We start from the raw sequence: 23,193 nt of genomic DNA on the forward strand, positions 1-23,193 counted from the left end.
CACATGCCTTGATCAGGATACGCTGAAAAACCACCGATGAGGAAAATCACTTTATTATCATCATCATTGTGGAAGTGTTATAACCCTTTTGGTTCTTCAACTTATAAGGTTTGTCAAAAATCAGTGCAATACAGTCTATTTTCCATCTTAATAACATCAGCAACTGCTGAGCCAGGTAGGCAAGATTATCTTGCACGGAGTTGCCAATAGGGGCCTCTCCCATCTCACAGATCGTCAAAAAAGTGCTTTAATCCAACATGATATTGTGCCGTTACTGTGTATATAAGTCACCTGAAGATGGCCAATTAAACACCTGCTCCTGCTTAGAGTCCACCCTTACGGTATCCTCATTCCTTGTCTTATATACGGAGTCATTATCCAACTGGTCATTTTCTATTATTGTTTGTATATCAAAATATGGTGCCCACACAGAAAAACACAAAAAGAGCAGGCGCTTTATAAAAACACGGAAAAAACAAAGTACGGTGGGAGAGTCGTCTCACTTGTAGTAAAAATATGAACGTTTATCTTTCCAGAGATTGTCTAAACGGGTTTTGAAGGTGTCCAGGGTTTTTCTATTTGCAGCTCCAACTTCATATCAGAGATACATGGAATACTGTAGGAACAAACCTGATAAAAGAACTCTCCATGCTTACACCAACGTTCACATTGACACAGAGCAGGACAATCCCCTCGATGCTCTTGTTTCAGGCAAATGTTATGTAGTGCAAATATTTGTTCCAAATTGCGACTTCCACGATTCCTTCAAAAATGTGATTTACCTACATGCTTGAAGATCACCTGTATGTAACTGCGCATAATCTTGCACTGTAGTTTCAAGGGTGCAAAACACACTGGGCCAATGTAATTTAAACCTTTCAAGCCTGAATGCTCTTGGGAGCGCCTTCCTGTTCTCAGATAAACAGTGCATCAAATAAGCCACTAAAGTATGTTGATAACTTTATCATTTAATACTGTGTCATCTTCCTTTGTCCCACATAGGCATGTCTTTTATCATTTTAATTTTTTCAAATTATTGCCAACAATTTATTTTTGCATTACAATTTTTTCCTTTAGTGGTAAATGTTGGTCAATATAGCTAGATTAGAGGTGGGTTAGGCCTACAGGGTTTTGATAGCAGTACTACAGCATTAGTTTATTTCATGACTGGCAGTTAGTGCCGTCATCCGTAGTCACTTCTAGTGTAGCTGTTAGCGATATGATTGAGACTAGTGAATGTAGTAGGTGTAGGCGCAACGTAGCTAAGGTTAGGCACTCACTGGTCTTCATCTCCATTACACTTACAGGAAGATGACACACTCGGGGTAACCATGGCCAAGCTGAAATACAATCTTACCACTGGTTTTAAACTTGCTTGGACCCAGTTGTTTGCTTTAATTGGGAAAAGTTTATTATCAGATTTTAAAACTCAGGGCTCAATGAGCATAATGCATGGTTTAATGGTAATAGCAGCTCTAATTGGGCACAGGGCTTGAAAGGTTTGAAACATTCAACTGTGATAAAAAGGATGAGCAAAGGCAATTACTTTTTCTCACCCATTTTTTCTCAACCAAATATTGTTTATAAAATGTAAAATGTATGATGTAAACATTGAAGTATAAAATGTATAATGTAATAAATAAGAAAGCACCTTATTGACGTTATCTATGTTTTGAAAGGTTAAAATGAATTACAGACCCTTACTGTAAACTCACTCAGGAGCTGTCTGACCTTCAAATGGCAGCACCTGCTGGACCCGTCTTGATATTCTTTGTCCCCACTGTAAACTCACCCGGTCAGGAGCTGTCCGAACATTCAGATGCCAGCACCTTCTGGGTATATCATTGTATCGGCTGCCCCCCCCGCTGTAAACTCACCTAGGAGCTATCTGAACCTTTAATGTGGCAGCACCCATCCTAGGTGTAGGCCCCTTCTGTAAACTCACCCAGGAGTTATTCAAGCCTTCGCCTCTTGATCTTAATACCATTAGGTCCCGCGTGGTGGCGCTGAGGCTGCTGTTGCATAATTCTCAATAGACCATTTCACACTCATTACAGAGACTGGTACCGGTCACGTGTTTCAAGATAGGCAACCTCGAGTCAAGGAATACCAGCGTTCTCGGTATTGACAGTGCATGTAGGCCCTACTGTATGCACGGTTCGCTTTGGGTAAATCAACGAGGCCTCTTCGACCTTCCGCTGCGAGGCGGATAGGTTCGAGGTTGCCCGTGTCTGTGTCATACGGCATACGGCATACCATTAGTATAAATCTCACTTCTAGAAAGGAAAAAAATGAATAAGATTGTTTTTAGTGAAGTTCGGCTGTTTTATGAAAAATAAAAAAATGTATGTTCACTCGAAAATTAGCCTAATACCATAGGCCCCACGGGTGGTGCTGAAGTGGCGGCCAGCCACTCTACTCGAAAATGATAAGAATCGCGGAAAGAATCCGAATAAAAAAATGATCACAGTGAGATTCGAACCCGTGCCGCTCGCATCTTAGGCAGGACGGTGTCTTCCATCAGGCCACGTGGGGAATCTGGATGAGCTGGGGGGGGGGGTGTCTCTTTTTATTACTTCTGATCTAAGTCTTGAATACTGCTTTTCATCCAGTGTTGAAAAAAAGAATTCAGACGCAAAATGTCGCCGAACGCCATTTCGATTTGATTGGATGAAAATTGTCGTGGACAATTGTCATTTTTGAGCTTGCGTCCCCGACTCGGTCGAGGAAATAACCACTTTGTTTGGCAAAAGTCATTTCTAAAGAACACATCACAGTCCTCCCTAGCAGATACACAACATGGGGCCACGGTATGAATCCATTGGACAATTGAGGTTGGGAAGGTCCATGAATCATGATAATTTTTCTAGGTAGGCCAACACATTTTTGTCCCAGCTATTCCTTACGAAAAATATCTCATGTAGACCTCTCTGTAGAGACCATGTCACAACCAATCTGATAGCAGTAGCTGTCACAATGTCCCAGGTCTGATGGTAGTTACCAGCCGGCTTCACTCGTAGACCCTGTCACAACCAAGCTGATGACAGTAGTTGTCACAATGTCCCAGGTCTGAATAGTAGTTACCAGCCGGCTTCACTCGTCGTAGACCCTGTCACAACCAAGCTGATGACAGTAGCTGTCACAATTCTGATTTCACCATGCTAATGGTGAATTCAGATTTTACTACGGTGAATCTCAAATATCTTCTTCGTCAGGGTAGCTAGGCCTTCGTGCCTGCGGTATAGAAGAGATGGCCAGGTTGTCCCTGTCTTCACAAGCATGGTGAGATGATGGCTCAGTCTAAGGCAGTGGGCCCTGGTGTACATGTCGTCTAGAGCACAGTGAGATGTCAGGTCAGTCCAAGGCACCATGCCCAGATAACTTTCCGTCAAGCTTAGAGTAACCAGCCTATTCGAAGTGGGAGTTACTTTGCAAAAGTCATTTCGAACACGGTCATCCCTAGCAGATATACAACATCAGGGCCACGGGATATAAACCCGTAGTACATTTGAGTTTGTTGTAATGGCCCATGTATCATGACCATTTTTTCTAGGTACACAGTTTTGTCCCAGCTATGGTATAAGCTGCGGTAGTGTCATTGATAAGAAACCATGTCTTTGAGGATAGGTAAGGACATAGTCAATTGAGACAGTGGTCCACTGTTGCTGGGTGGTTAAAATATCGGGTACTATTATGTCAATAGCTCTCGAATTGCTGACTAAAAGATGGATATTATCCCCCTATTAGACTGGTGCCCAGCAAAGCACTCGAACTTTGTTGGCCTGCCCTAGGCTATGGGCCATGCATGAAATAAAAGTTGGTGTTTCGATCGTCTCTGCTCGGTGTATTTATTTATAATCATAAAACATCGCAATGTTGTTGATTGACGTTCATTCCCAATGAAAAATCTGCCCCATCCCCTTCCCCCAAGGCTTAAGCCCCTAACTGTGCATATTAGTAAAATGAATACCACCAATTTCACCCCCAGCTCCCACCTACAGTCCCCTTTAATAAACCATTTTCAGAACACCGGGAAAACCCAAGTCCACCATTTGAACTGCGCACGTGCGTTTGTTTACAATTTCATTTCCCGCGAAATCGCAAAGATCACATGACCTGCTAACACGGATTGGATATAACATTGACTCGAGTTCATGTTGAGTGAATTGCTGTTAAGTACCAGTCTCAGTAAGACTGGTGAAAGAGTCTACCCCTTCAGGAGGTGCTCGTGTGTTCATTGGTTAATAGATGGCGCAGCGCGCGGGCTCGGGTAATTAGCCTCAATGAGCCACTTCTGAGCAGTTTCAAGAGTATGGGCCGTGAAAACCGCAAAAAAAGCGGTCGTACCTCGAATAGACGTTGGGTGGCGCTTAACATGTTTTTCGGTGCGCGGTCGTGCCTCAAATATACGTCTTCACATGTTTTTGTAAGCGGTCGTCGCTCGCGCAAACTTGTCTTGCATGTTTTTGTAAAAGAGGACGTCGAAGAACGCGGTCGTATATCAAAACAGACGTTGGGTGGCGCTCGCAATTGAAGTCTTCATTCAAATGTGAACGTCTCGAGCGCCACCCAACGTCTGTTTTTATATACGACCGCGTTCTTCGTCGTCCTCTCACAAAAACATGTGAGGCAAGTTTGCGCGAGCGCCACCCAACGTCTATGTGATACGACCGTTGAACTGAACATTCTTGTGTGACATCATTTCTTGTTTGTGGTGTTATTAACTTGCATTCAACGACTTCCTCTCGTCTCGGCGTATCTGATTCCTGACCTCTTGATTAGCCATTCGAGTGTCCCTACCATTTGCTGCAGTCCCGGACAACATCTTACGGAGGACAGGAGGACACGCCCCGGCTCCATACATTTGCGACCCGTGACACCAACATATTACATATTCTATTTACAGTGGAACCTCCCTTAGCGGTCACCTCTCCATTAAGGACAACCTCTCAATTAAGGACACTAGGTTTGGTCCCAAATTGGTCATTTCCATTCAATTTAATCTCTAATCAGGACACCTCTCTATTGAGGACAGCACTTGTCAGTCCCAAGGGTGTCCTTAATAGAGAGGTTCTACTGTAGTTGTATAAATATTAACTACTTCAAATAATTTGCCATTTATATGCGAATTTGAAATTAGTTAATTTGCATTTCTAGTGGAGGTAATATTAATTTGCCAACATTGATATATGCAGGTTGTGTTCGCACGGTACATACTACATAGACAGCGTACATCCTTATAGTTGTATAGAAGCATTCGATTGAGCTACCACACATCAAGCTTTATTATTTGTAATTAGAGCACAAGGGGACAGACAACTCAATGGACTGCAATTAATGTTACAATATACAGTAGCTTGGCAATGTGATGCACAGTGAAGATAATTAAACTAATTAGGAGAGCAACAGACATTAAAATCACTCCACCATGTAATTAACTGAACTTAGTATCTAATCATGTTCATCAATTAACTTCACACCTGTTAGGTCTAATCGACTACCTACTTGACCACGGGAAGCCATTGTTTTTGTTTACAATCCGTAATTGCGAGGTGATTGGACCAAAAAGTCACCATGGCCGTGTCCGCAATTCGGAGTAGAGAGGTGTCCGCCCTACCGAGGTTTTGGTTAAAGCAAATGACTTAGAAAAAAATCGGGACTGAACGAACATGTCCGTAATGCGGAGGTGTCCGCCTGCAGAGGTGTCAGCAAGGGGAGGTTCTACTGTACATAGGAACAGTTTGCAATATCATCGCTCATTTTCAGGTAGAAAGTCGCGAACACACCGACGTCCCATGCCATATTGGCCGTTACGCGTGGTCACTTGGTCACTTGGTCACTTGGTCACGACGTAAAGGAAATGTATTGGCAGGTGGCCGTCAAAACGTCACGTCGTGACGGCACGTGAAGAACCTCTATTTGTGGCCAGTTGTGGAGCTAGGATGAGGGACCAGCCTCAGGATAGACCCGGCCCAGGCCATTTACAGATTCTTGTGCCAGCCATGTATGTTGGGTGTTACTTTATTGGCATCTTAAAAAACAAATATAAGTCTCTCTCCCGGGGTTTCTCACTGATACGCATCATTTCATTCACGCATGCATGGTTACAAATTAACAAAATGATAAATAGTCCAATTTGTACCACGTGATCCAAATGGTCCAATCGCTTTCCAACACGAAGTCCGGGTCGCTTATAACACGCATGCGTGCCAGGAATCGGTCTTCTTTGCCACGTTGAACACACTGGCACTCCAAATTTTCTCTCTTCATCAGGTTGGGATATGATGAAGATCGCTTGCCTATTACTGGCCCTTGTGGCCACAGCCCTTTCCGAAGAGATCACGGAAGTAATGGCGTCCTTGTTTTGACGAATGACAACTTCAGACAAGCTACTACTGACAACGAATTCGTCCTGGTTGAATTTTGTAAGTTTCGATTTCTCACTGAATTTGCGTCGTCAGTTATATTTTGCCACGTACCCTGACCTTTTCATTCAATTTTATCAATGTACACCATTTGCTTTTTTTCCCAGGGCATCCTCATATCATGGAGATCCTTCAGGATACCATTTCATCATCATCATCATCAATAGCGGCTTCGTGGCCCTCCTGGGTCTTTGACTCCTGTTAGTCGTCTCAAGTAAAACATATCTTTTTGGTTGGAGTACGCATGCTAGTGCGCGTAAAGTGTCCAATAAACTTATGTACATATTTACACCGTCAACACATTTAAGTCAGTTTCCATATTACATAATAGCTAGAACTAAGAACAACCATTCCATCATCAGTACGAATATATGTCCTTCGCTGCCCAGTGGCTATCTAGTCGGCTTTTGAAGCATTCGATGGATGGCGCCATGACTACCTCTTCTGACAGCTTATTCCACTCTGACACCAACCTGTTTGTGATGACTGGTTGTGAAACGGGTTGGCTCCAGCTTGAGCGGATGGCCCCGGAGGTTTCTGTTTGTGCTGTATGGTATTTCGAGCCTCGTCTCTAAATCCATGTGTTATTTTGAACAAGATAATCATGTCGCCCCTCAATCTCCTATGTCGAAGACTCGGCAACTTGAGACGTCTTAATCGCTCTTTATAAGGCAAGTTTTTTAGGTTTCTAACAAGCTTCGTTGCCCTACGCTGGCCCTTCTCTAGTTTGTCTATACAGCCTTTCTTCACCGGGCTCCATACTTCCTGTCCATACTCCAGATGAGTTCTTACAAGCGCTTTATATAGGAGGGTGAAAATACTGTGATTCATGTAGCTGAACGTCCTTTTCATAGTTCCAAGTGCTTCGTTTGCAGTCTTTACGATTTTATCAATGTGTTGTTCAAATGACAGATTCGAGTCTGCAATTATTCCTATGTTCTTCTCCATCTCGACCGATTCTAGGTAATGTGGTGAGCCATCCGGGTTCCTTAAGTGATACTGACTTTGTAGAGGCCTGTTACCCAATCTCATATGTTTACACTTGTCCAGATTGTAACTCATCTGCCATATCCCTGACCATTTTTCCAATGATCCCAAGTCTGCTTGGCATACCGCCTCCGTTTCTACTGAAATTGCAACCCCATACGCCGTTGCATCATCTGCAAACATTTGTAATTCATTTGCCACTTCGTTCGGGAGGTCATTCACGTATATCACGAAAAGAAGTGGTCCTATCACACTCCCTTGAGGGACACCACTCAGTACTGGTCTCGATGAGGACGTACATGCTGCTAGTCTTACCCTCTGCGTTCTCTCCTCTAAGAAACTCTTGATCCAGCCAATCGTGTTCGCCGAGAAGCCGTAACTCTCAAGTTTGGACAGCAGCCGTTGATGTGCCACTCTATCAAACGCTTTAGCATAATCTAGGAAGAAAATGTCAACCGAGTCCCCATCCTCAAGTCGGTTTAGCCATCGCTCCATTGACTCCAGCAAATTGGTGTTACAACCCTTCTTAGGTCTAAAGCCATGCTGTTGTTCGCAAATCAAATAGTTGATAGTTTGATGGTCCATCATTTGATCCCTCACTATACTTTCCAATATTTTGCATATCACTGAGGTTAAACTTACAGGCCTGTAGTTTGTTGTACTGTTTTTATCTCCTTTTTTTGAATATTGGTGTAATTTGAGCCTCATTCCAATCCTTAGGAACAATCATACTGTCTAAACTCTTATTGAAAAGTAATGTTAATGGCGTAGTCAGTTCGTCACGCAGTTCGTGTAGCAGCCTTGGGTGTATCCCATCTGGCCCCTGGGCTTTTGAAGTGTTTAATAGCTGCATTTTCGTGTGGACTTGCTCTGGGGTTGCTGACTCCCGGGTCATTTGAACGTTTACTGGCCGTACTGGTATCGATGGGACTTGGCTGGTGTCTTCCACAGTAAATACACTGGCGAAGAACTTGTTGAAACATTCCGTCTTTCCTGGGTCATCTTCCACTTTTTCCCCAGCTTCGTCCTTCAGAGTTGGGATCTGTTGGAACTTATTGGTTTTTTCCTTGTAGTAACCCCAGAACGCTTTAGGGTTCCTTTTGCACTCCCTGGCTATACTCTTCTCGAATTGCCTCTTTGCCTTCCTCACTTCTTTTTGCGCCTCATTCCTAATCCGATTGTAGATTAAGAAGTCTTGACCCTCGTGCGTACTCAAGTAGCGCCGATACGCTGCATGTTTCCTCCTCACCTTGGTAAGGGCAGTGTTGTTCATCCAGATAGGTGTCTTTCTGACCCCATTTCCTACTATGACCCTGGACATTGGTACGTGCAAATCTCTTAACCTGAGAATTGTCTCTTTCACCACCCTCCATGATTCTTCACAATCTAGATTAGCAATCTTGGTCGACAGGGATTCATCATGTAAGGCCCTCCTCATCACATCGTAGTCAGCTCTCTGGTAAGCATACTTTAGCGGTCTTGGCGGTTCTGGTCCGGTCGCACTAGTTTGGACTATGTCCACTACGAGGATCTCATGATGACTCTTGCCAAGGCTTGGTTCATGGGATATGCTGCTAACTGCCTCCGGTTTATTTACAAGCACCAGATCTATCAGGGTCGGCCTCTGTCCTGGTCTAAAGTGTGTTGGCTTGCTGACTAGTTGGCTCGCCAAAGTGTCCTGTATGGTCTCTAGGAATTTTGTTGCTCTGTGTTCCTGTCCTGCCCTGCTTGTCTGTAATGCCCAGTCGATCTCCGGATAGTTGAAGTCACCCATCAATACCGTGCTACCGCTTCTCTCCTCTAGGACTTCCTTAACTCCTCCGTTTAAGCTCTTGTTTTCTACCTCTGAACTATTTGGGCTCCGGTACACTACACCAATTTCCGTATGGTCGCAAGTAGGATTCTCAAGTTCGATGAGGATTCCATGTTTGAAAATATTAGTATTCTTTACATTGTAGTTTAATCCGTCTCGGACGTACACACACACACCCCTACCTATTTTCTCTAAGTTGTGTTCTGGCATCTGAAACCCCTCCAACAATATATCTTTAACTTGTAATGGGAATTTAGTGTTCTTAGGCTTTACCTCCGCAATTGCAATTATGTCCGGCTTCATGTTACAAACTACAGATTGCAGCTCTGGAATCATATTGTTTAGAGAGTCAGCGTTAGTATACAGGCATCGAATTTTCACTGTTTCAATATCCCGTTCCCTATTGTGAACACCCATGCTGGGGGTTCCTCCGAAAGGGCTGGGGTGCTTTCACTATTTTATTCCGTGTTATTCTCAAGCCTTCTTCAGCGTTAGCCTTTCTCCTCTCCAGTTCTTCCTTCAACTTTTTGTACTCATCTCTCTCCTCCCTTGAACGATCTACCGAGAAAGTTAAGTGGTCTAGACCCCCTGCTTCCTTTGTCCATCCCTTTCTATCGTGCTTTAATCTCTTGATCTCGTGCAGGAATATATCTCTTTGGTTTCTGTTCGCCAGTACAAACTTTATCAGTTTTTTTTTGACACCCAGTCTCCTTGCGGTTTTTATTATTAGCACCTCACGACGATTTGTCATCTCGACTAGTTTGGTAATTGTTCGAATATCTGCTTCCTTTATTTTCGCCTGGTCCATCTCCGGAGGCTCCTCCAATCCACCGATAATGATGTTCTGTTCTCTTTCTTCCCTTCTCCTGCTTTCCTCTTCGAACTTGATTAGCGCGCTTTTCCATTTGATGTGAAGGTTTAGTTTTTGAGAGCAGTAGTTTCTAGGTAATTATTTGATATCTGCCGGTTTAATCACTGGATAGACATAGCAAGATGGCGGCTAGCCTTCTTCCGGTTTGTGAAGATTTTCCTGATAAAAGCTTGTGGCTGACCTAGTGACCATATGGTATATACATGCCCGTTCATATCAACTTGAAAAAAGGTTTCTTCGGCTGAGCTTTCATTTTGCAGCGTAGTGTTGTAAATGCTCATGGATTGAGATGAATTTATATAGTTGGGTCATATGGATGGGCCGGTTAACCATCTGTCGATTAATATCTTTTTTGGTCGGGTTGCGCAGTATTGTATCACCAGGTTGTGGGAAGATTGTGCGTAATATTGCCACTTTTTAACGGGAATTAACGTCATGACGCAAATGGCAATAAACGCGCAGAAGGACTGGCATTACAATATTGTGCAGGCTGGGGCGACCCTAAATGATAATCTCATGCTCGTCTAGGACAAATTTGTGATGTGGTTATAGAAGTGGTAGGCTCAAAGGCAAGCATCGTTGGATTTCACCCCGTCAAATATCTAGTCCTTGGAAAGTAATCCATCAAGTGAACACCCAAACTTCTTGCCATCTGTGCAGCATGTCGCAATCACCAAAACAGGACTAAGTCACAATCACCAACCACTTAAGGGGACAATCACATTGAAAATGATGCAGTGGATGGATTCAATCCATCTATGGCCTAGATGCTAGGTCGCCATCCCTGTCACTTTCAAGAGACCTCATGTCCAGAAAGGAGGCAGAATCATGCCAAGCCATACAACTCTGCCCTCCACATCGCTTTAATACCAATCTGTACAACAATCTGAAGAAAGTTGTTGTCACCGTTGAACTTTACACCCGGCATAATTGATGTGCATGCTGCTTGCGTCTAGTGTGTTCCAGGTGTTTTCTTGTGGCATATTATGGGATCAAGCTGCCTGCCATCTGTTGATTAGATTTAGGTTTCTCCAGTTAAACGTGTGTAACAAACATCTCCCAGTCCTGAACTTATGAATACATTTGACGTGTCTGATAATACCTCAATTAGTACTGTAAAATTCAGCGTGTATCCTTTGGTAACCAAAATAATAATGCTAGTGATGAAGCCAACAGTGTCAACAAGCTGCATTGGGTGTGGAAAAATTTTCGATGTAATTCGCTGTGGTATTTTTGTGTGGATGAATACATTGTTTCTTCTGCTACAATTCATGGATGGTGATAAACTCTTTCTTCTTGCTTATCTTAACTTTCTTTCCACACTCATAAATTCAACTTCGATTGTTGTTTCAGATACCCCCTGGTGCGGCCATTGCAAAGCTTTGGCGCCAGAATATGAAAAGGCAGCTGCGATACTCAAAGAATCTGGCTCGAAAATCAAATTGGCCAAGGTTGATGCAGCCGTTCAGTCTCAACTTGCACAGCAATACAAAGTCCAGGGATACCCAACCATCAGATTTTTCAGAAGTGGAAATGATATTGAGTATTCTGGTAAGTGTTCTTGGTATGATGATTTTATGTGTTACAATCTTGAAGGGATTTGCATTTACACAGAGCTGAATCAATCAAATATGTGGCGATTGACCTATTTTGATGTACAAAGTTCACTCTCGAATCTCTCGTCCAGTTACACATTTGACCATCTCTTCCAGCTAGTGCTCTTGTCCGTCGATTATATCCATCCAGTCTGATTTGGTTTGGAAAAATCCACTCAAATACCAAAGTGTACATGTCATTCTACTCGGCAGTCTCTGATCGAGCATTGTTCAGAAATCTGAAATGTTTTGATTTAATCTGCAGGTGGTCCTACTGGCCCTGACATTGTCAACTGGTTGGAGGTGAAGACTGGCCCACCATCCAAGGATCTTGCCACTGCTGGCTAAGGAATTCCAGGAGAAACATGACATGTGATAAAATTGAATAGGCCTACCCTTGGTTCCTCCTTCTGTCGCTTTCCTAGTTGTACCTCCAAAAGATTTTGCATGGGCCAATCAAAATGATACTTCTGGCCTTTCTTGCCCTTCCTCCTAGTGGTTGGGCTGACAGCAGCTGTTGCTTTATTCACAGATTGTGCTGCTTGTTCTGGTAGAGTATCCATTTTTAAACTGTCAGATCAATCGTTGATCATGAACAAAATGGTATGATATATAGGACTATGAACTATGCCTATAACAAAATAAATATCTCCTGAAGCGTTCAACTGTGAGTGGCCTTTTGTTGGACTTGTGCAATTAGGTAAAACCAATAAAGTTTATATATATATATATAGTTTATTTATCGTACTCTTGTACATTTTACAGTATTGTGCATTGTGCGCTTACAAGAAAAGGTGCATTGAACAAGACAAGAACGTAAAAACAAAATACATGTATCAAAGTCTATTTATAAAAGAAAAATTCTCATGGATCCTCTGCCGCGGGGGGGGGGGCAAAGGTCAACTTATCATTCGCATGCTAGATGCGTAATAGCATCTGACAGCTCATCTCTATCAAAGAGGTGATAGTCACCCCTGTCTCTCATCAGTATAAGATCCCTGATCACACTGCCTATGTCATTCGTTTCGATATCACCAACTTTGTTACCCCTTCTAATAAGGTTGTCCCTATCGGTCCCTATCTTCTCACATAGTACATTGATGTTTCCCCCGACGGAGGAACTACTTCCGTAAATGACTAATTTCGCAGACAGTTCAACCAGTTCATTATTACTTCTCAGAGCAGTCTTAAAAAATTTTAAAAACCTGCTGTGCATCTGAAATTCCGGATTGATATCCCGGCATATAGTAGGCAACAAATTTGAGTGTGTCCGATACGGTAATTTGAATAGTTTCCTTATACATTTCCTCCAGGTCGTAAGCAGTCTATCCATGTGCCTAGAAGAAAAATCCCACAGTACGCTGCCGTATAAACACATGACATATGTTTTGAACAGGCGATATTTTACATCAATGTCGCAATGACCAAATGCAGAGACAAGTGCATTAGTTCGGGCAATCATGTTTCCAATAGCTTGATCAATAAGTGTCTGCTCGGCGTGGGGGCCTATGATTATGACCCAGGTGATTTGCTATACCTTCTACCTCAAGTCTGTTGTTTTGCCACCTTAAAAAAGTATCGGCTGCTTCTTTTTCAAACAATAGGAAGTGTGTTTTAATGACATTGAACAATAATCTATACTCCTCGGAATATCTATCACAAATCTTAAGCATTTCCTGCATGCCATGTCTAGTGGGGCACAATAGAACTACATCATCGGCGTACGCCAATGCCCCTACAAATTGTTGGCCAATATAACATCCGTAACTCGACTGTTTCAAGTCCAGTAGCATTTCATCCAAGTAAATGCAGAATAAAATAGGGGACATTACTCCACCCTGCTTTATACCACTTTTTTACATTAATTACCCTACTTAGAGTGTCCTTCCATTTTACTTGGACATATTGACACGTGTACAGCGTTGCCAGAAATTTCACAATCAGTGGACAACATTTCTTTTTTACTAACAAGTTGAACAGCCTGGTGTATTCAATCCTGTCGAATGCACGACTGGCATCTAATAACGTCACGTAAACATTACTTTCATGCGAGAGATAATAATCAATAACTTCTTTGAGCACAAATGTACACTGGGTGGTAGAACTCTTTTTCTTAAACCCCAATTGCAGATCAGATGTGCAAAAAACCTGAGGGCATTTTTCCATAATGATGTGGTCTAACACCTTACATAAGACACTACTTAATGCGATTCCTCTATAGTTATCAGAATCGTTAATAGACTTTCTCTTGTTCTTGGGGATAGGAATTATAATCGACCTTTTGAACGCCTCTGGTATGTAAGAATGGGACAACATGAGCGTGAAAAGCTCCGCTAGCTTCTTGTCGAGTACCTCTGTACCATGTATCAAATGGTCACTAAATAGAGTCTTCCCACCATCATGTTTTCCTTTGTTCAGTTTGAAAATTGCAGATCGAACTTCAACTGCTGAGATAGTGTGGCTAATGCACCCACATCTGTTAGTTTCACATCTAGAGTCTATGTCGTTGTCCAAGTCTTTAATTATATCACTCATCTGATCCTCGTCGTAACCAACCGATGAATATAAAGCCTCATATTTAACAGCAAACCTATCCGCGATGGATCTGTCATCCATAGCATCATCAATTCTCACCGCGTAGGTCTGTTTCTTCTTTTTTCCCCTATTGATCAACTTCCAGAAGTCGCTGTCATTCTTTTCCAGGTATGCCATTGCTATTCTATTACTCTCAGCTACCTTATTCTCCTTTTTGGAGAGTTTGACGGCATGGTGGTATCTCGCCCTAGTCGTTTTACGGATCTCGAATACGACCCCTTGCCTTTGCGACCCCCCAGCCTTCCAGATGTTGTGCCAAAGCAGCGCCCTTTCTCTGAGCTCTCTAATGTTTTCGTTCCACCCTGGAAAAGGTTTCCGACCTTTCGCCTGATTTTTTATAAAAAGGGGTTTATGATTCAAGTAACTGAAATTCATAAAACTTACTCAGAACTTTTCAACTATATTTCAAAAAGAATAGGTCATTGCATATAATCTTTGCTTTTAATCAATTTTCATTTCAGCCTGGCATTGTCTGGGAGGTAATTGTGCATCTTGGGACAAAATTATAAATGTATTTCTAACCGTCTTGAAATGGTAGGACCCATATACAATCTACCTGGAGGCAATCGAAAACAATAAACCAATGGTTCAGCTACCAAGGTTACCAAGCATACTGAGCTAAAAGGATAACAAAAACTATTTGATTGGGTCAGCTACAATTACATTATTCATCATACCAGCTTATAAACTGTTATTTCAGAAAACAATACACTTTCCTTTCTCCAGAGGGCAAAATAAATAAGAGTAAATAAAATAAACATGGGCATCGGTAATCCACTAAAAGGTTTGCATAAAATAGTTGTTCTGGCGATTAACGAATTGACAAGATGACGATAAGATAACTATGCTAGAGGTTAATTACTTTTGAAGAGGACTGTATATTTATATGGTACAAGCTATCATAAGATACCTACAATTCACACTACAGCTGGGAATGCTTCAGCCTAGAGCTGGCGGCTCCGTACTAGTTTTTTACACGATTGCGGTGTCTCTTCTCCGGCATCTGCAGCAGGCTATCCTCCGTCTCGTGTTCGATTGCAGACTTCGGTCTTCTAGCGCGGAACATCAGTAGAAGGGCGTAGTAGGTTATATATATGGTTGTCAAATTCTCTTCCCGCCAAGGGAAATATAATCGATACAAGTTTTTTCCGCTAAGGGAGATATACTAAAATGCTTCTCACAACTTACAACGTGCTACAACACAAACAGTCCGTAATATTGACTCAGGCTGACTGATGCAACCCGACCGCTAGCTAGGACTATGTAATTGACTTCGACTCTACCGGTTCTGCCCAGATGGCAACAGACTAGTCCTAACTAGCCGGCAGGTCGTAACAATAAACTAGCCAGTAATTAAGAATACTATACCGCCACGGGTATTCTATAAACGGGAAGGGACGTCAACAGCAAGGCCTCGTCCTTCTCGGTCTCAGCAGGGCGAACTCGTCCAACTTGTCAACACGGCTTCTGGCGTAAGCGGAGAGATAGTGATGGAATCACACCCACTAGCTTCTAACTCTATAACTGTCAAACAGTCACCTGAAGTCAACATACACAGATTAAAACCGTGGTTTAACAATAATCATCTTTTTGGTCCCAAAATACAACTGGGTTTCATATAATGGTATATTTCAGAAATCCGTTCGCACGGTCTATATAACAGGTTCGGATATGTCCAATAACACCAATGGACTAAATACTATACGGTTACTTGATTCATTCTAACCGAGACTCAACAACATTACTATTTTAGCCCATTCATCGAAAATAAACCTAAAATAGTGGAGTGGAAAGTTTTCAGGTCGACCTGATCTACGCGAGCCTATTTTCGAAGCACCTGGAATGCACCTTCAAATATTAATACACCCCCCTTTTAGACCCCTTCTCAAACCATGTAACTTTTATTAAATGCACAGATAGCTATACATTAGCGAGAGGAAGACGCAAACCGGTGATATGTTACAAACACAGCACGATACACACGGTCAGTGCATCGACCGTATACAAATGTACGTAAAGCGTGAAAGGCTTCACACCGGTAAACATTATGGCATTTTCCATTCTATCAGTACGGTACGGCGTAAATCAATCATAAAAACGTTACCTCCATTTTAACGCTGCTTCAAACCATTTGAACCATCTCGCTACGAACTTCTGGGCGTTGTCATCTATCGTGGGCGTACAGAACCGGCGGCGATTCTAACTCAATCGCTGACGGAGTCGAAGTTTGCGCGAGCGCCACCCAACGTCTATATGTGATACGACCGCTTACAAAAACATGTGAAGACGTCTATTTGAGGTACGACCGCGTTCTCCGACGTCCTCTTTTACAAAAACATGCAAGACAAGTTTGCGCGAGCGACGACCGCTTACAAAAACATGTGAAGACGTCTATTTGAGGCACGACCGCGCACCGAAAAACATGTAAAGCGCCACCCAACGTCTATTCGAGGTACGACCGCTTTTTTGCGGTTTTCACGGCCCATACAAGAGCATGCTGTAATTTACATGTAATTTTTAATACGTGTTTTATGCTTAGTCCTCATAAGATTCTTTTTGGAGACATATGATAATTTTTAGCCAATTTTTTAGTTGAATAGTCTCAGGCAACCAACAATATTTTTTGTAGCATTGTTTGCGTCGGTCACGAATTCTTGCACCGGCAAGGAACCTCGCCATCGCCATCTATTAACGCGAAAGTCACGTGAGGGCCTGAGCGGCGATCATCAAAGCGGTTCCCAGTAGCGATCAGAAGTGCTCCAGTAGTGATCATTCTCTCCGCATACATATGTGAATTCTGCTGAATTTGCGTCCTGCCCGCAAATACGTCCTGCCCGAAAACAATTCTGACGCATTTTGCATTCTTGGATAAAAAATGTTTCTGACCGATTTTTGGGCAGAGTATAGAATTTTTCTTTCTGTGAAGTAAATTTCAAATTGAGTCTGCTTAAAAAGGGTCCTGAACAATATTTTCTGAATTTCTGATTGCAAAACGGCTTCCTGGCATTCCGCTTTGGCATGCCATAGGCGCCACCATCGGGAAAACCGCGCATGTAGATGTTCAAAAGTCACAACCTTATCACACTAACTGATTAAATGGAATATGTACTTTAAAGGGACAACTTGGGCGTGGGATTTACCTGGCCAGGAGGATAATGATGTCACCCGGCTTGACACCATGCGCCGCCACTTGCACACCAATGCTGATCTCTGATAATGATTTTCGCCAGTGTTACGAGGCAGTTTTTGACATGGCTTGTAAATTTCAGGCAGGCCGATGGTTACACCCCGTTCTAGTGCATTGTTTATTGCAGTTCAAAGATTTTTTTGGGGACGTAGCGGTCCTGCTGGAAGCCATTTTTGTATGTAAAACCAACATATCTCATGCCCAAGTTGTCCCTTTAAGACAGACATATGATTTCTTCACTGAAGCCGTCTTGAGGACAGATCCATTCACCCCTCGTACGTAAACTGTGGTAGGCCTTTGATGCCGAGGCCGCTCACTTTGAAGACTGAACCAGTCAGCGGTTCCTTTTGGAATTCCACCTCACTTAGTGGTGTCCTGTCACTGGTTACATACACATCCTCATAATTACTTCCACCAAAACACAGGGAAGTAGTCTTCATTACTGGGAACTTGACTTCTTGAATGATTTTTCCTGAAATGAACACGTATTCTGCTTTACAAACATATCAGAATGTTGATGCAGGTCTGGGTACAAATCGCTGTACTGTAAACCTGAAAATACTCGCAGCCATATCATTTCGCGATTCAGTGAAATTGCAACTTAAAGGGGGACTATAGGCAGGAGCAGGGGGTTAAATTGACCGTCTTTAGATGACTAATAAACACCACAGTGAGGGCACTGGGTCATGTTGGATTCAGTTGGCCTAATGCATATATTCCTCGTAAGGGTGAAAAGTCATGACGTACTGTGCGATGGTAGAGACCCCTATTAGTGACTTTGTCTAACTTTATCTTGCCATCCGTTTAATTTAGTGTTTTGACAACCACACAATAGTGATTAAAAAAAATTGTGTTGTCCTGACATTCATTTTGAAAAGGCATGCAAAGATTTCCAAGTTTGAATGAGGTTTTGTGTGTTCCTGGTATGAATGAAATATGTGACTTGTTGAGGTGAACATGTGACGAGTCCTAGGTATGACTTGTCTGAGGTGGAGATTTTCTCAGGACTGCTTCTACTCCAGTGGGACACCTTGGTTTCCAACCTTCGTCAGGATTTCTCTGTGGTCAGTTCCAAGTGTATGTTCAGCCAATAACTTACATGATATTAGTCCACCGCCTGTGAAAACCAGGCAGCTTCCCACATTTTATCAGTGGTTTCCTCTTGGCTGCATGGGGAACCAAGCTTTAAACAAATAAAAGTGAATTCATCCTGGGTAATGGGTCATATTTAAATTTCCCTTCTCTCCCGATCCAGTACCAACTGTACAGAAACTATTGTCAACTGGGTGTGAAAAGAAGGAAATGGTGATTAGTTAATTAAATGTTGAGGTCAAATCTCACCTGTTTCACTGTCAACACGGATAACCTTGCCGGCATCGTAGCAGGTGATCCACAGTTTGCCGTCAGAATCTGTGGTCATTCCGTCGGGGTAACCTAATGTGTCCAGAGTCTCTGGGGCGTGCTGGAGGAAGATTCGCCGGTTGCCTGTAAAAATAAAGACTTGTCCATCAAATGAGATACTGTAAGATAGGGTGAAGTTGAGTTCTGTTCCTGTATAGGAGGTGGTTCTTGGACACATTAGAAAATGGACACAAACGTTCTCCAACTACTTGTGCACACTTTTGGATGTACAGCATACTGTAGTGCCCCTACAAGAGAATGCAGTAATTATCATAAATGCCAGGCATCCAGCCTTGAAACCCACCCACTTCTCAGAATGTAACTGAGTGTCCATGCTGATATCACAATCAAACACCCACACCCTCCGGGCTGACTGTCCACATGGAACATCCTGGTCTTCCCTTGGGACCAAGTGCTTACTGAGCATGCTTGTGTCGATATTGCAATCAAGCACCCAATCCCTTCCTGGGTTGACTGTCCAAATCGAACATCCTGGTCTTGTCTGAGGAGCAAGTACTTACTGAGTGTGCCTGTGTTGATATCACAATCAAACACCCAAACCCTCCTCGGATGACTGTCCGCATAGAACAACCTTGTCCAATCTAGGGACCACGTGATCCCATTGGAAATAGTGATCTTGTCCATGTGTGGACGGGCTTCCCTTGTGCGACTGAAGGAGTAAAGGGTACCTTTGTCTGGTTGAATTACAACACCATTTGTACCTTAAAGCAAAATGTTGATGTATCTTACAAGGTGACACAAAAAATGATTGTACACTTTTGATCGTTGATAACTCCCTACCAAATTACTTCCACATGAAGCTGAGATCGATACCTGTGATGGGTGCCAAAAAACCTGCTTGACTGCAGAGGTGTCGAAATATTTAAGTGCTTACTGCACAAATGTACAGGTAATGAGGTTGACAGGCGAAGCTGGATTTTTCTAATAACGTAGGAATGGTATTTCTCCTGTGTGAATACATTTGGGTGTATTTGCTATAGAGAAGCATTCGTGAGGGAAAACTTTTCTAATACCGTTAACTATAATAATTCTTTCCTGGAGAATGTTTGCTACCCAATGCGAGCAAAAGACCAATCCCGGTTAATTGACTTCTCTTTCCAATCACTGTCAGCAGAAGAGGATTAAAACCCATAGTTTACTTGAACCATTTAAATAACATCTTTCGGAACGTGCTCTAAATATTGATTCAACTGGCTCTCTTCTTTATGGTATGTAAGTAACCTTGCGTGTTTTCGTAGGTTTTAGGGAAAATAAAAGCCTACCAGCCCAGAGTCTTCCCATCTTGTCACATTTGCCGTCATTAAATCGTGTATCTTTTCCCTGGTCGACCTCAGCCAAGGTGGTGCAGCCGGCAGGATTGTCCCAGTCCAAATGAACAATCTTAGCTCCCTGGCTGGTGATGTAACCCCCACTCTTTCTTGGAATAATAAACGTGCAGAGCTCATCTGAAGCCAGAGAAGGGAACATTGCGATATGAAACCGAATCTGGGAAGAGTCAATGAAACAAAGGGGGTCCTGGCAGTGTACTATTATATTAGTCGAAGAGAATTATAGCTCCAGGCCTGAGCAAATGCTGAGAAGACTTTATGAATGTGATCATTGCTGGGTGTGAGTTGGACTGGGGAGATTAACTATCATCCTGAAATATACCGAAGAAAGAAACAATGAGAGAGACATTGATTCATTTCAGAGTGACATTACTGTGAATCAGGCTGTCGAGACAGAATGTTTTGTTGTGTTGGGTTGGAAAGGCGTGGCTTCGCTGCAAGATTTCTGGGGTTAGTTACACAGTTTGTTTCTTCCTTGTTTCTCTATATAATACATATGACGAGGACAGAGAAGACGACCCTGGTATCGACGATGGATATTTTTCACTGATTATTTCAACCCTGGGTATTTTCATTTTACGCCCTGGTCATACTGAATGGTAATATGCTGAACATTGAATGACCTAGCGTAATTGAACCTTCCTACCGAGCTTAACTGTCTCTGTGTGTCGTGTTTCCGAGTTCCACCTGATGATTTTGTTGTCAAAGCAGTCCATTGTTAGGAGAGACCGTGTTGACTCCTCCCAGTACGGACCTTCACCACAGGTCCGCGCCGCATTCTTGATCACCACGCTCACAGACATGGTGGAGAATAACGTCAAAGCTGAAAACAGATAAAATGAGTACAAGTACGCTCCAGACCAGATGGTCCCAGTTGTGCCAAATGCGAGTCAACGATGGAAAGTGAGTTCAAGTATACTTTTCAGACCAGATGGTTCCAGTTGTGCCAAATGCGAGTTAACGATGGAAGGGAACATGTATGGAAGGCAGAGATGCTTTTCCAAGTCGCGCCGACGAGGAAAAAGGGAGGGAATATGAAGAGAGGCGCCTTTCTGCACACATGGCTCCTCCCACTGGAAAGAGTTCTGACAGATAAAGGAATGGTTCTAGGAGTCCGATGAGTAATAGGAAGGGGAGGTATATGGAGAAGAGAGATGCCTTCTTGTCCAAATGGTTCTTGGCGTGTTAGATGAGTAAGAAGAAGGGAATGTGTATGGAGAAGAGAGATGCCTTCTTGTCTCAATGATCTCTGACGTGTCAGATGAGTAAGAAGAAGAGAATGTGTATGGAGAAGAGAGATGCCTTCTTGTCTCAATGATCTTTGGCGTGTCAGATGAGTAAGAAGAAGGGAATGTGTATGGAGAAAAGCGATGCCTTCTTTTCTCAATGGTTCTGGGTGTGTCAGATAAGTAAGAAGAAGGAGATGTGTTGTAACAATAGTCTTTGGTGTGTCGGATGAGGAAGAAGAAGGGAAAGTATTTGGAGAAGAGACGCAATCTTGTTCAAATGATTCTAGGTGAGTCAGATGAGGTAGAAGGCCGAAACGTGTACAGAAAGGAGGGATGCCTTCTTGCCCCAATGCTTTTCTTGGAGTGTCCTATGAGGAAGAGAAAGGGAATGTGAATGGAGAAGAAAGATGACTTACTGAACCATCTCAATACATGTTCCCTTCTTCTTACTCATCTGACACTTGAAGAAACCTTGGTACAAAAAAGAAAATCAATCCTCACTAGACTCCAGGGGCAGTCTCGAGGCCGGTCCACTGCGTCCGGATTGTAATCCCGACAAGCCATTTACCCTTCCCCTCCCCGTTTCCTTACATTGTTCGGATTGTGAAACACATTGATATTCATCAACGATCCCTAAAGTGTTTTTTGGTGTGTCAGATTTGTAAGTCAAGATGAAGGGAACGAACATGGAGAAGATAGGCCTTGTACATCCAGATTTCGAACACCGATTGCGTTATTCAGAGTGGTGCCGACATTTACTGAGATTGGAATGCCTCCCTATTTTGTCGGTCGTCCTCGAAGACGGAGTTGTTTTCGTCAAAGTATACCTGTGCACACAAGGCTGTGTAAATCTTCGAACCAGGGACGTTCATTAAGAGTGCAAGCAGTGACATGACAAACCAGAGTTGGATTTCAAATCAAACTCCCGAAAGGCAAGGAACCATAAAGCATGATACATAGGCCTACCTTACATTCAAGAGTAAATATCGAAAGACAAACGGTATAAAAAGAGGACAAAGCGTGTGTTTACAGATTTATATATGACCCAATTTCATATGTGTTAATACAATGTCGACTGCTCACGTGTGACAATCGCACTATTTCAGGACTATACATTTATGGTAGGATATGCGGATATTACATGTAGGTCAGATATTACAGGTCGTCCTCGTGAATACCGATATCGGGTGCCATTTTGAAGAGGCCTCTTGGGGTGCCACATATTGCATGTATTATAATTGGCTATTTATACTCCATGAACAGTGTTATTTAAATGTTATTGAATGCACAGGTCGACACAGTCATTGGCTAAAGATCTGTAAGCCACACCAGCGGGTATTTTAAATGTTTTGTAAGTCAATGTTCCAGGGCGGTATGGGAAGCAGCGCTTTGCAGATTATGCACAAGTCACAATAAAGGAGGGACCAGGGCCTACTTAGTACTGGTACCCTTTTGAGGACCTCCGAAATGTATGGTCCTACTTTTATAGTGCAGAAAGAATAGGCTACCGGTATTCATGAGGACATCTCGTATATCATTCGATATCAGAGTAATGTCAGTCCACGTATAAACCATGCAGTAAGTGCTAAGGTGTGTGTGTGGGGGGGGGGGGGGGTCGACTGAAATTTGATCCACGGGACAAGATAACTATTAGTAGAATATCTCAAAGAAAAAAAAAGAGGTGTCCGGAGTTCGAGGGGCAAACTTGGAGGCTTCCCAAGAGTGTTTATTGTTGCAAATC

The 23,193-nt window shown here is 42.8% G+C and overlaps 2 protein-coding genes across 4 annotated transcripts; one reads left to right on the top strand and one right to left on the bottom strand.

Moving 5' to 3' along the window:
* Window positions 1-6,238: 6,238 nt before the first annotated feature.
* LOC135496763 (protein disulfide-isomerase-like) lies at window positions 6,239-12,412 on the top strand (the record flags this gene model as incomplete). Its single annotated transcript, XM_064786249.1, has 3 exons — window positions 6,239-6,425; window positions 11,450-11,647; window positions 11,957-12,412. Coding segments are annotated over 3 exons (468 nt in total), but the record flags the coding sequence as incomplete, so codon positions are not given.
* A 2,403-nt stretch (window positions 12,413-14,815) lies between these two features.
* LOC135497275 (regucalcin-like) lies at window positions 14,816-22,643 on the bottom strand. 3 transcript variants are annotated; one of them, XM_064787043.1, is made up of 6 exons: window positions 22,594-22,643; window positions 20,870-21,046; window positions 20,158-20,340; window positions 19,396-19,596; window positions 18,815-18,958; window positions 14,816-17,945 (listed from the first exon to the last, which is right to left on the bottom strand). In XM_064787043.1, the coding sequence occupies exons 2-6, from the start codon at window positions 21,024-21,026 to the stop codon at window positions 17,740-17,742; spliced, it is 891 nt and encodes a 296-aa protein (XP_064643113.1). In that variant the 5' UTR covers window positions 21,027-21,046; window positions 22,594-22,643; the 3' UTR covers window positions 14,816-17,739. The 3 variants fall into 3 exon arrangements, with proteins under 3 accessions (XP_064643113.1, XP_064643114.1, XP_064643112.1); XM_064787044.1 differs by lacking the exon at window positions 22,594-22,643 and adding an exon at window positions 22,520-22,530; XM_064787042.1 differs by lacking the exon at window positions 22,594-22,643 and adding an exon at window positions 22,419-22,526.
* Between the last annotated feature and the right edge of the window lie 550 nt (window positions 22,644-23,193).

The sequence above is a fragment of the Lineus longissimus genome, chromosome 12, assembly GCF_910592395.1.
Source record: "Lineus longissimus chromosome 12, tnLinLong1.2, whole genome shotgun sequence".
Lineage (NCBI taxonomy): Eukaryota > Metazoa > Nemertea > Pilidiophora > Heteronemertea > Lineidae > Lineus > Lineus longissimus.

Coding starts and splice junctions, on each gene's coding strand:
- LOC135497275 (XM_064787043.1), bottom strand. CDS start 21,026: ATGTCTGTGAGCGTGGTGATCAAGAATGCGGCGCGGACCTGTGGTGAA. Junction 20,341..20,869: donor CACAGAGACAGTTAAGCTCG/GTAGGAAGGTTC, acceptor CTCTGGCTTCAG/ATGAGCTCTGCACGTTTATT. Junction 18,959..19,395: donor TATCAACACAGGCACACTCA/GTAAGTACTTGC, acceptor TTATTTTTACAG/GCAACCGGCGAATCTTCCTC.